This window comes from Vicugna pacos, chromosome 10 (genome assembly GCF_048564905.1).
Source record: "Vicugna pacos chromosome 10, VicPac4, whole genome shotgun sequence".
In the NCBI taxonomy this organism is placed as follows: domain Eukaryota; kingdom Metazoa; phylum Chordata; class Mammalia; order Artiodactyla; family Camelidae; genus Vicugna; species Vicugna pacos.
In genome coordinates, this window is record NC_132996.1 from 27,565,641 (window position 1) to 27,579,155 (window position 13,515).

The 13,515-nt window shown below is 34.0% G+C and overlaps 1 protein-coding gene across 2 annotated transcripts in view; it reads left to right on the plus strand.

The window, feature by feature from the left end:
- Window positions 1-13,515, plus strand: part of FCHSD2 (FCH and double SH3 domains 2) — a 197,332-nt gene that overhangs the window by 71,042 nt on the left and 112,775 nt on the right. For both annotated transcript variants that reach the window (XM_072969249.1, XM_006203362.4), the window contains exons 5-6: window positions 3,557-3,701; window positions 11,290-11,423. In XM_072969249.1, the coding sequence (XP_072825350.1) occupies window positions 3,557-3,701; window positions 11,290-11,423 (279 nt within the window). The remainder of the gene's footprint in view (window positions 1-3,556; window positions 3,702-11,289; window positions 11,424-13,515) is intronic.

A 13,515-nucleotide genomic window follows, 5' to 3' on the forward strand; every position in this document is an offset into this window, starting at 1 on the left:
AGGTTAATTTATCAGAGTAAAAGGAGGGATGGCTGAGTGTATGGGTGCAGAGGCAGATAGATAGGTAGGTATGGTGGGAGCATGTGGACATTGTCTTGTATCTTTATTGTCAGCTGAAAGTGGTGTCATATTAGAGGTTTGAGACGAGAGGAGAAGGTGGGAGATAATTATTTAGAGGAGCAAGAGAATAAGTGAATTAGGGGAATGTAGTAAGATTGCTGGGTAGCACCCAAGGGGGGGTGACTAGAATTTATGTGACATCAATTTAAAGTGAAACCAGGCAGCATGATTATTGATTTCTCCAGCACTGTTCTGTTGCACAGACTTTGATATGGTGTAAACAGAATTTTGGATTTAACCAAGATTTTGGGTTTTCCATAATGATGGAAAGAGAGTAGGCAAGGATAATAGGGTGTACATATGAGGTGATTATAATTGTGGACCATGAAATCTAGGCTGGGTAAGGAGCTGTAAAGGAAGATTATGAGAGGGAGTAAGAGACAGTATAGGAAGGTAGGATCAAATGGATCATGGGCTCTGATTGGGTTGAGTAATTGTAGAGTGAGAATCCTAAAGGAAGTGAGTGGAAATAGGAGGTGTTAGTCATAGATCAGATGATTAAATTGGGATTAGAGCAGAGGAGTAGTTATTGATAATGGGAAAGTCTAGGTTATGACCATAAGAGTGCTGTTTCCTGGTGAATAGCTGTAGAAAAATTTCACAACCTCTCTGAGCCTTACTTTTCTACTCTACAAAATGGGGATAATGCCTGTTTTACAAAGTTGTCATGAGAATTAAATGATATGATAAATGTAAAATACATGATATAGTGCCTATCATGTGATAGGTTCTTAAAAGAATTTCTTTCCTTTCTTTTATAATTTTCAGCCTCATTTCCTGACCTGAGCAGAATAGCAAAATACCATAAATGCTTGATACTTTTCCTTATGCTTCAAAATTGTATATGTGAAGCCTAGTGAAATAAAAATTTAAAAAAAATCACTCTACAACCCATTATTATTTTTCTTCAATTGGGATGAAAAATACCACTACTTCTGGAACTATCACTATTATGTTAATAGAAGTATTTCTATTTCTTCTGCAATTCTGTGACTATTACTATTTATTCATTTAAAAGAATCTCTGTGGTAAGGATTTTCATATCACTTGCATTTAATTGTTAAAATAGCCCTGTAAGCTACATGGTGCTGGTATTTTTGCTATTTTTCCATTTGCCAATTGAAGAAATGAAAGTATGGTGTGGTGTGCTACATATGATTATATTGGTTAACTAGAACTTGAACCCAGGTCTTCAGACTGACAGTTAACTGAATTTTGTGCTTTTCATGGTGTCTCATTGTTGAGTATATGTTCACCTGCTATTTGTCTCATAATCTCTAAAGATCTCTTTTTAAATTCTATAATGAAAAGGATTTTCCCTTTTATTTTATAGTCCTTATAATTTATTCATACATCCATTCATTCACTTTTTTCATTCAACACATTCTTATTATAACCTTTCTAAATGTTAGACTATGTACTAGGCCCTGGGAATACAATAGTGAGAAAGACACCCCTGTCTTTATGAAATTTCCACTATAGTAAGAGGGACAGACATTAACTAACAATTATATAAAAATATTTATAATTGAAAGAAAAGTGCTAGAGCCGTGTGAACAAGTAACTGAGACGGCCTTGACTGAGTCTGTGCATTGACTTGGTGGTGATCGTGAGATTTCCCTAAGGAAGTTACATTAAAGCTGAGATCTGAAGGATGATCAGCAATCAACTAGGTGAAGGAGTAAAAGGAAAGAGGGTGCTGCTGAAGGGGATAGCATGGATGAAGGGCTTCTTCCTTATTCCCCTCGTTCTGCTCTTTCTTCACTCCTTCCTTTGGATTACAGTTCATAATAGTTGTTTGTCATTTTCATTATGATTTTAAAATGTATTTCAAGTATAAGTTAATAGTTACAAAGCGTGGTAGTGAATTTTTCTCTCAGTGCATTCTCTAAGAAAATAAATTATTTGGACCACTTAGAAGCTCTCCTGTGGTGAGTTTACATTCTAGATTTCATTGGTAGTCATGCAGTAAGGCCATTAATTTTGCTGTTCTTTTTTTCCCAGTCTTACTGAAAAACAATTGACATCACTGTATAAGTTTAAGGTGTATAGCATGATAGTTTGATTTACATATATTGTGAAATGATTGTCATAGTAAGTTTACTTGTTTGTTATCTCATGTTTATTTTACTGTTCATAAGTCCATCGCTGCTTTTATGCTGACAGTTTTTTCTGGCACAACAGACTAGATCTTTTTTCCAAAGGGAAAGTAACATACCTCTGCTTAAATAAGTGACTATTTCCATCTAAACTGATACATTTGGTGAATTACACAAACTACTAATCCATTACACAAACTGGTCATTTCCTTGGTTGAAAAATACAGTTGCAGGTTTTTTTTAGCTTCAAGTAGGCTGGAGACCCAGGCAATTTTTCTTTTTCTTGTTTTCATGCTGTCATCTACTGACCCACAGCTGGCATTTTATGTAGCACATGGTTTCACACATTGCTATAGTAGGAAATCCACATGACACAAGAAGGAAAATCTTAGGAAGATGAATATTATAATCTTCAGGGCAAATATCTCTTTTTAAAAACAAAATACTATTCATTGTTGTGATAAGTTATAAAATATGTTTATAACTATTATAAGAGCATATTAGAACTGACTCAGGCATTTAGCAAAACAGAAAAGAAGGTTTGAAAAGGAAGTTGGCTACAGAAAGTAAAGGATAAATCATTCTTTAACTTTGCCGAAAGATTGCTAAGAGCACATTTATCAAGCAAAGGTGATGGGACTTGCTTGGAATGACTCCAACCAAGTCACAGTGTGATGCTGGGTAAGCATTATTACAACAACAGAGAAACAGATGTAGAGTATTGATGCTGTAGACTTCTTTTGTCTGACAAATAGATTTGTCAAGCACATAAACAATTGTTCTTGACTTATTTTTTCAGCCACATCAGTTTATGTAAGAGAGCAAAATTATATAGTTGAAAGAAAATATACTTTAGAGATACCCAACCTTCATCTGTATCTCAGTACTACCACATTCTTATGTGATCTAGAGTGATTCTCTAAATCTCTCTGAGCCTCAGTCACCTCATCTGTAAAATAAGGGAAATACTTTAATGAAATAATGAAATTTGATATTCATAACGATGATCCTGAAAGAGTGAAAGACCCGGACAGTCTGAATTATTCGCCAGTCTTTATAGTGTTAGCTTTGTCTAAAATTGTAATTCTTGTATCACTTTATTCCAGTATCATGAATAGCTGATGAGTCAAAACAGTCCACTGCCAAGCAATAGAGGAATAGAGTGTATGCCATGTTTCTACTTGTTAAAAATTACTACCTATAAATCAATATAAATACACTTTTAACTATAAAGAAAACATTCATTCTGCTTGTCAGTACTAATCAGTGAGCATAAGGTTAGGCAACTTTGTCTTCCTTTTCTCTGTCTAATACTTTCTGTCCCTGTTTGAATTTAGGAGCATGTATCCTGTTTGGAAATCTTTTCTCGAGGGAACAATGCAGGTAGCCCAGTCTCGGATCAATATATGTGAAAACTATAAAAACTTCATTTCCGAGCCTGCAAGGACAGTGAGAAGCTTAAAAGAACAGCAACTAAAAAGGGTATTGTTTCTATTTGTTCTTTTCCTGTATGCATTTTTATATCTCACTACTACATTTATAATATGCAAAATTATGTAAAATTGCATTTAACAGTTAAAATTTTTCTTTATGGTCTAAATGTTTGTGGTTTCCACATGGGTTTTCTTATTTCAGCATGTTACTAGAACTTTCTGATTTCCACACGTTCCCTCTAACTACTATATATTATTAACTGACAAAGGTGAGTGTAGTTTGAATCTGTGGACATTCTGAAAGCTCAGTAAACACATTTTACAAATGTCAGTTTTCAGCTTAACTCAAGTAAGTAGATCTACTTAGCTTCATAATATTGGTATAGTTTGGTGTATGTTAAAATAGTTACAATATTACTAATCCTACTAAGTCTTGAGAAAATTTGTCTTAGTTTCAACTTGACCCATTTTGCGTAGTATTAAAGGAAGTTGACACATTTTGATCATATATAGCAAACTTATTGCCAAAAATGGTGTACTCTAATTATATAGGTTACATAAAATAAAAATTTTTAAATAGATCTTTCTTTGATTTTACAGAATTTTTTAAATTCATAGAAAAAATGATATTAAATGTGATTTTTATGAAAAGCTTGCTGTTGAAAGTAAGTGATTGAGTTGTATCCTTTTTGGAAGTAGTTACAAAAATAGAGATTATCATGATGCCTAATAAATAATTAAATTTTTCTTATGGAAGCATTAATACTTTAGAAAATATTAAAGTAATTATTTAAGGAAGTATTTCACAAGCCATCCAAACAAATATCAAATGTTTTGATTCTAATTGTCATTTGGATTTTCACTACTTTTTTATAAACAAAAACTAAAAAAACTAGTCTTTCTTGTTTGCCAAAGATAATTTTAGTAGCATGAAATCAATATGTTAAATCTATATTGTGTGTACATAAAATTTTAATATCTATTGAGCATTCATGTAATATTGGTGGGTTTTAACATATTTGTATAAGAATGCCTTTGTTTTATCTTTGCTCAAAATTACCTCTTTCACAACAAACATGGTGAATAAGCTACATGACCACTGACCAAACAATGCTTTCGAGTTGGAAGAAAATATGTTGTCTGTGTGTATGTATGTGTGTGTTTATCTATCCATGCATGCAGAGAAAGGGTGGGAGATGGGGTAGTGAATTAATACTAGTGTAACTTCCTAGATGGGAGGAAAAACGATGTTTCAGATAGCCAGTGCATTCACTAAATCTAATTGAATTATTGGAAAATTCTACCTTTCTCAGTATCAGAATATTTTGAAAGAAGTAGCTATTTGTATTCTTCTCAGCCTGAAATTAACCAACATTCTTGGGCAACGAATGTTTGGTGAGATTTGACAAGTGCTCATATTTGTAAATTAACTTGCTTTATATTATAGCTGATAATAATGATGTTTATGTTTTATCTAAGCAGTCATTAAGTACTAAGAACATATTGAGTGTACCTGTCAGGACTCTGAAAGTATAGATGACAGAAACTTACTCTAAACTGGCTTAAGCCAAGAAGGAGGTGTATTAGCTTATATAACTAGAAATTTCTGCATAGATGGATTCCAAGCAGAGATGGATCCAGGTGCTCAAATGGTATTAGAATTTAGTCTTTATTCCCATCCATTAGCTCTGCTTTCCCCAATGGCTTCAGTCTTAAGCGGCTCTCTCCACGTGATGGCCCCCAAAGTGCCAGATTTATAAATCTTACTGCTAGCAATCCCACATTTTCCACTTTGCCAAAAGTCCAACAAAACTAACAAATTGGGGCTCATTGGCTTATCTTGGGTTGTAGAGGTTACAGTCCTCATGTAAACCACATGGACTAAAAAATGGGGAAAGATGATTCTCCAAAGGAAAGTTGAGGTAAGTTCCCAAAGGAGCAAGCAGAAGCAACACATAGCATAACAATTGGCTTCTATGATTGTATTTCCCAAACTTTACAACAAATTGACTCCACATAGGATCAGAAGTCATCTCTACTTGTTTCTTTGCTTTTCCAATTCTTCCTCCCACTTTTTTTTTTTTTTTGCCTCTTTTGGATTAATCTTGTTTTTTTTTTTTCTTTTCTTCTTTTTTATTTTAGGGTAATAAGAACACTTAACATGAGATCTATACTCAATAGACTTTTTAAGTGTGCAATATAGTATTGTTATCTATAAGCAGAATGTTGTACAGCGATCTCTAGAACTTTTACTCATTTTGTACAGCTGAAATTTTGTACATGTTGATTTGCAACTCCCTCTTTCCTCTTTTTACATTCCCTGTGAACCACAATTCTGTTCTTTGCTTCCATGAGTTTGACTGTAAATGTAAATGGCATCATGTAATATTTGTCCTTCTGTGACTGGCTTATTTCCCTTAGTATAGTGGCCTTTGCTTCATCCATGTTATTGCATATTGCATATCCTTTTTTAAGGCTGAATAATATTCCATCGTGTGTATGTACCACATTTTTTAATACATTCATACATTGATCCACATTCTGGTTGTTCCCACATTTTGCTTTTGTGAATAATACTGCTTTGAACATGGGAGTGCTAAAACCTCTTCAAGATCCTGATTTCACTTCTTTTGTATAAATACCTAGAAGTGGAATTGCTGGATCATATGGTAGTTCTATTTTTAATTTTTTCAGGAACCACCATATTGTTTTCCATGACAGCTGCACCATTTTGCATTCCCACCAACAGTGCACAAGTGTTCTAGTTTCCCCAAAACTTTGCCAGTGCTTGTTGTCATTTGTTTTTTTGGTAATAACCATCCTAACAGATGTGAAGTAATAGTTCAGAGTGGTTGTTGATTTGCAATTTCCCTGATGATTAGTGACATTGAGCAATCTTATACTTTTTATTATCAGCTTTTTCCACTGTTAGTTTTTTAATTTTAAAATCTTGTTATTCTTTTAGTTGATTACCTTAGACATTCCAGTGTGCCTCCCTAACTTATTACAGTTTACTTTGAATTGGTACTGTTACTTCTCTCCAGACTTTACTCTAAATTAGCTTATGAAAGTCTACTGTGAATTAGTATTTTACCGCCTTATGAACAATATAAAAATGTCTTAATAGTATAATCCATTTATACCCCCATTATGGCTTTTGTGCTGTTAGAACTTTTGACTCTGTCTGTGTATTTTGTACTTCTTTTCAATTTTATGTATTAATACCCTTTTTTCTCTCTGTAGATCAGTCTAGTGTACTCTGTACTTCTCTGTGCTTTAGCTGATATCTTGAGGTTGATTAATACTCTGTTCTGCTGTTTTTTAAAATTTTATTTGTTTTTTTAATTTTATTTTATTGAAGCAGAATTGGTTTATAATATTGTGTTAGTTTCAGGGGTACAGCAAAGTAATTTAGTTATTTATATATTTTTAAATTATTTTCATTATAAATTATTATAAGATATTGAATATAGTTACCTGTGCTATACAGTAAATCCTTGTGGCTTATCTATTTTATGTATAGTAATTTGTATCTGTTAATCCCATACTTATAATTTATCCCTCCTCCCATCCCTTTCCCCTTTATTAACATAAATTTGTTTTCTATGTCTGTGAGTCTGTTCATATTTTGTATATAGATTTATTTATATTATTTTTTCAGATTCTACATATAAGTGATATCATATAATATCTGTCTTTCTCTATCTGACTTATTTCACTTAGTATGATATTCTCTAGGTCCATCCATGTTGCTGCAAATGGCAATATTTCATTATTTTTTATGGCTGAGTAGTATGCCATTGTATATATACCAGATCTTCTTAAATGAAATCATCTGTTGTTGGGCATTTGGGTTATTTCCATATCTTGGCTATTGTAAATAGTACTACAGTGCTGTTCTGCTATTTCTAATCTGCTTTTAAAACTTATCTTTTGGATTCTTAGTGTAATTTTCAGTTCTAGAATTTTTATTTGATTTTTTAAAAATACAGTCCATGCTTCTGGTGCAACTCTCCATGGTTTGTCTTTATCCTCTCAAATATGTTGCTTCTACTCTCTGTTTTATAATTCCACTATCTGAACCACTATTCGTCTCTTTTTATTGTTTACTGGGGTATTTTGTTTCTTTTGTTTTGGTTATTTGAGACTACTGTTTTAGTAGGCATCACAGTGCTGGACATTGTGGGGAAAAATTGTAGAGGCTCTGGAAGATGTTTTCTATTTCCAAAGAGAGTTAGGTTTTCTGACAGGTAGACAGAATCCTATCAGATCTCTTTGATTCTATTAGGGTCTGGTTTTAGGCTTTTTTAGGGCTGATCTTTTTCACTTTTGTCCCTATTCCTGGGATCTTAACTGAAAGTGTGGGGTGCTTACCAAAGCCTTTCTGCTCTGACAAGACTTAGACTCCAGCCTTTGTCTTCTCAACATCCTGTAGCTGCTCTGATCCTCTGTTAACTGTTCAGCTCATTAGCCTTTCAGTTACTGTTCTTTCCTGAATTTCTTGGAGTTTCACCCCATATATGCCATTTAGAAGTCAATTGATGACTTGGGAAATTGCATACAGATTTTTGGGCTTACTTCTCTGTAGTACCCTTCTTTCAAGATCTAGCCTCTCAAGTTCCTACTCTTTCAGCATCCTCAAACTCAACCTCTGTTTCCACAGTCTAGTGAAAAAAACCACTTTCTGTTTATATCCTACTTCTTTGTGCCATGATTCAACACCTGCCCAAAGGAAAAAAGGCAAATTGATTGTAGAGCTTACCTAGCTGTGCTTCTCTTCTCTCAGATATAACAGTCCCTTGTGTCCAGTGTGTATTGCTGTTCTTTACTTTCATTTTTATTCCTGTCTTCAAGTCATTAGCAAGCCTATCTATCCTAGTATCAGTGTCATACTCAGGGATCATACTTTTAATTTCTTCACTAGGATCCTAAATTATAATATTCAAATTTACCATCATTTTGTGTGTGTCCTTAGCCCTAATGTAAACTTACACACTCATTTCTCTGTCTGCTCTGTGCTGATAACTCTTATGAAACAACTAGGCGTATATCACATCAAAGCTTTTCTCAACATAGATATTATTAAGCTTCTTATTAAGTATATAATTTGGTCCACCTCAGAAAATTGGATTCCTACAGAAAAAAAAATTATTTTGAAAGTTAGAAAGGAAATCCTAGGTAATCTAGTCCCCTGCAAATTAAATTTGATGGCTTTTTATTTAATAAATATTTTTGATATTTTGCTATGTGCAGGCATTTTCTTTTGCGGAAGAACCCAAATTACTCTCACTTGAAATAGTTTACTTGGGTGATGGAAAACATCTGATTATGGTTTTACTGAGTGCTGGGGAAGAAAGGGTCACAAAAGATCTCTTCACTGTGCTCACAGGTTGTCTATAATGGTGTTTGATAAACAGTATCCTAGAAAATTATGTAAAGGGGAAAAGCAAGTAGAAATAGAATCAACCAAAGTTTTCTAATGAGAATTTTTTTTTAGAAATCCTTTAAAAAATAGAAGTTATAAAATCCAGCTGATATTGTGGCACATATAGAAAGTAATTTAATTAATAACCTTTTATAGATGAAAATGAAGTAAGTAATCTCTGTAAGATGTTTTGTTACCCGAGACTAAGAAGAGATGTCTTGTGCTTCAGAGGGTAGAGGTGTAATATGTGCTTATGTACAGGTACCCATGGTGTTGACTGTGTGGATATACTGAGATCCTATCCACATGGTTTGTAATCCTCAGGAAAACCTTTGACCTAATATGTTTTGTTTCCTCTCAAAATATTCAAATTAGCAGACCTTTTCAGTGCTTATATATCACCATGGTTAGTTTTTCAGAGGCTAAGTTTCATTGTTTCCAGTGAACATTTTGGATATAGATACCCTACACCTGATTCCTCTTTTAAATAATCTGTCCCATTTCCCCATTAAACCCAGTTATGTTTTTCAGACTTCATCCCAGTTCCTGGTTCTTAATATATAAGTGTAGCCATGGAGCATTCTCTCAGCTCTTTACACATGCAAACATGGCATTACTGGGATATTTAGCACTTCTCTATAGGCATGTCAGGCTGTCACGGTATTATTCATTAAACAAGAGATTTGTATATGGGAAGCACTATTAAAAATTAAGGAGAAAGAAGAAGGATTTTTCTGTAAGATAAAAGCATATTATTTTAGTATGTCTAAATAATGAAATACTACTCAGCCAGAAAAAGGTGTGAAGAATTAATATGTGATACACGTACATGAACCCTGAAAACATTATGCTAGGTGAAAAAAGTGAAACATGTAAGACCTCATATTAGATGATTCCATTTAAACACAATGTCCAGAATAGGAAATTCATGGAGACAGGAAGTAGATTAGTGGTTGCTAGGGTCTAGGGGTAGGTAGAAATGAGAGTGACTGCTAATAGGTCTGGGGTTTCTTTTTAGGGTAATGAAAATATTCTGGAATGAGATAGTGGTAATGGTTGTATAACCTTGTGAATATACTAAAAACCACTGAATTGTGCACTTTAAAAAGTGCACAGTGTCATGGTATGTGAGTTATATGTCATTTTATTAAAGTTTACTATTTTAAGGTAAAGTATCTCTATGTGAAACCTTAACACGGTTATCATAAAACTAAGGTACATACTGTAATGGGTTACATGGTAAATAATATCATCACTTTCTCACTTTGGGTAAGCTATTTAACCTTTTAAAGTCTGTTTCTTCATCTTAAAATGGTACTGATATGAATACTTTTATCACAGAGTTGTTTCGAGAACTAAATGTGGTAATACCTATGAAGTGCTAAACATAGTGCATTGTACTTGTGCAATGCCCACAGGGAGTCTTAAATGTAACTAAACATTCAAAGGCCAGACCTGGCATGAGGTATACCTAGAAGGACATTAGGACAGGGAACACAGTTAACCCACAGGGCGGCATCCAGCCTTAGTAGAATTAGTTCTCCCACCAGTGTATGCTTCAGTATACATAGCTAATCGGAGTTATTCTGTTTAGTCCCCAGTTGACAGATCTGGGATGAGGGAATGAGACTTACATGTGCAGGGATAGCCACAGGTCCTAAAGAAGATAAAAATCTTTTATTGCAACTCTATAGACAGAGCTTCCAAGGTCCCTGTGAGGGGCATGTCCAGATATATATGAATCACAATACTCACAGAAGCCCAAAGCCAAGACTTCTCCATCAGATGCTTGTAGCTCATTTGTAGTTTCTCCCAAGTTGATGCAATTTACCTATCAGATAAAGTTATATTTATTAATAGTGTTGCCAAATAACACAGTTGAGATTGTGTCCCCACCAGGTTTCTATTGAAACACAGACCATTTTCACTGTTGCTCTTCTTATGTCTTAGATTAATGTTAGTTATCAGGAGCACTTGGAGGTTATTTCTAAAAGCAAAGTTGTTAAGCAAATTGTAGCACTATTCGATGCATTACTTGAGATGGTAGTACCAGCTGTTTACTGGATTTCAGTTTGCAATTTGAAGGATGCCAAAAGTGCTGATTCTTCTCCTGGGTTTCCATCCTGAGGGCATAGCACATAGTCCTTAGGACAAACTCTTGTCTGTAAGCCTGAAGACTAAAATCATAATAATTGCACTTTGTATTTTACAGTGTGTGGACCAGTTGACAAAGATCCAAACTGAATTACAAGAGACAGTGAAAGATTTAGCTAAAGGCAAGAAGAAGTACTTTGAGACTGAACAGATGGCTCATGCAGTACGAGAGAAAGCTGACATTGAGGCAAAGTACGTGTTTTAGCATTTCTGAGAAAGTGATTATGCAAATAAATGTTATTTTTGTCCATACTTTGTTTTCTGTTAATACAGGGCATAGACTTATTCTTAGGCTATGTTGGTTTCATCTATAAATGACCTATAAATGTTATATACTTTAGATCAAATTTTTCTTTTATTTCGGCCAATTTTATTTAAATTAATACAAGCAAAATGGGAATATTTGATCAGTCAGTTTTCACATTAAGTTGAATTTTGAAAAGGAAAGAAGACAAACATTGTATTGGAAGCTTAGTAAAAGTCTAGTTAAAGTTGCCATGGTGTCTGAATATCAGAGTTTTAGAGCCTCATTTTTCTCATGCTAGACTAAATCAATTGTAGTTAAAAATCCCTGATCCTCAGTATACCATTGAAGGGTCATGGACACATCAAGTGAACAAGAGCACTGACCTCAATATAGAAACTCTTCCCCAGAATTTTTCTAGTGTGAAATCCTAACACATATACTTTTTATGTATGCTTTAGCAACTGTGTGTAAATTTTACTTTCAATATATGTGAATTACAAGTTCTTTATTTTGAGAATAATTAGATAAAGAAGGAGCTGGCAATTGATAACAGAAAGAAACACAAATCTAGCAGTAGAGATTTTTGTAGTAACGACTTGAGGAAAGATTAAAATTTTTCTGAGAAAAAAATGAACCTGTGTTACAGAATGAGACTCTGAAGATAATCTGTGAGGAAAGATGAGACTTCTGATCACTGAGCTCACGGATGGAAAATGTAGGAGTTTGAGCCCTAGTCATGAAATCAGAAAGTCAGTGAACACTTACACAGACTAGGAAGGAGTAGGGGGTATCTTCCTAATATGTTTTTTTATCTGCAGGAAATTAAACAATCTAGTAAGTATCTTGTGAAAATTTAGTGGCTCCTGAAAAGTTTATTTAGTACCAAGAGATGTTAAATGAATACTCATAAAGTGCTTAGTGTCACTGGGAAACATATTTAATATTTCCCTGGCTTAGTTTATTGTCTTTATCATTGTATTTTTATATGCATACAAATATTTCCTATACTTTTATAAAGTCAGTGAACCCATCTTCCCAGTAAGACCTGAAGTTTTTAAGAGTAGGTGTTCTCCATTAGATATATCCTGTCATGGTGGTTTTTAAGAACTTGTTTTTCTAAAACTCTCAGGGATTCTAGAACAGGGAATTGATAGATTTGTAGAGCATATATGAATACCTACTTTAGCCAAGGCCCACAGGGTGAAAATGAGGACAGTTGTGGGGCTGTTCCTGAGAAGTGTGGATTTGACAGGGTCTAATTCACAGATGCTGCTTTCTAATATGGCCCAAAGTCAAAGAGGCTATAGCAAATTAGGCATTTTATTTCAATGTGTAACTTTTCTGGAAAATTAATTCTACAGCAGAGTAAGAAATGCCTCTTTATCTTCACTCACTGTTTATTGAGTGATTATATTGGGTCCTATGGATATAGAAATGAATAAGATAAGTTTTACCCTAAAGAAGTTTAAAGCCACCCAGGACAGAACTAGAACAAATCATAATAAAATTTATATGGAACCATCAAAGACCTAGAATTGCCAAAGCATTACTGAAGAGAAAGAAAGAGGCTGGAGGAATAATTCTCCCAGACTTCAGACAATACTATAGAGCTACAGTCATCAAGACAGCATGGTATTGGTACCAAAACAGACATATAGACCAATGGAACAGAATAGAGAGCCCAGAAATGAACCCACAAACTTGTGGTCAACTAATCTTTGACAAAGGAGGCAAGAATATACAATGGAATAAAGACAGTCTCTTCAGCAAATGGTGTTGGGAAAACTGGACAGCAGCATGTAAAGCAGTGAAGCTAGAACACTCCCTTACACCATACACAAAAATCAACTCAAAATGGATCAAAGACTTAAACATAAGACAAGATACAATAAACCTCCTAGAAGAAAATATAGGCAAAACATTATCTGACATACATCTCAAAAATGTTCTCTTCGAACAGTCTACTCAAGCAAAAGAAATAAAAGCAAGAATAAACAACTGGGACCTAATGAAACTTACAAGCTTCTGCACAGCAAA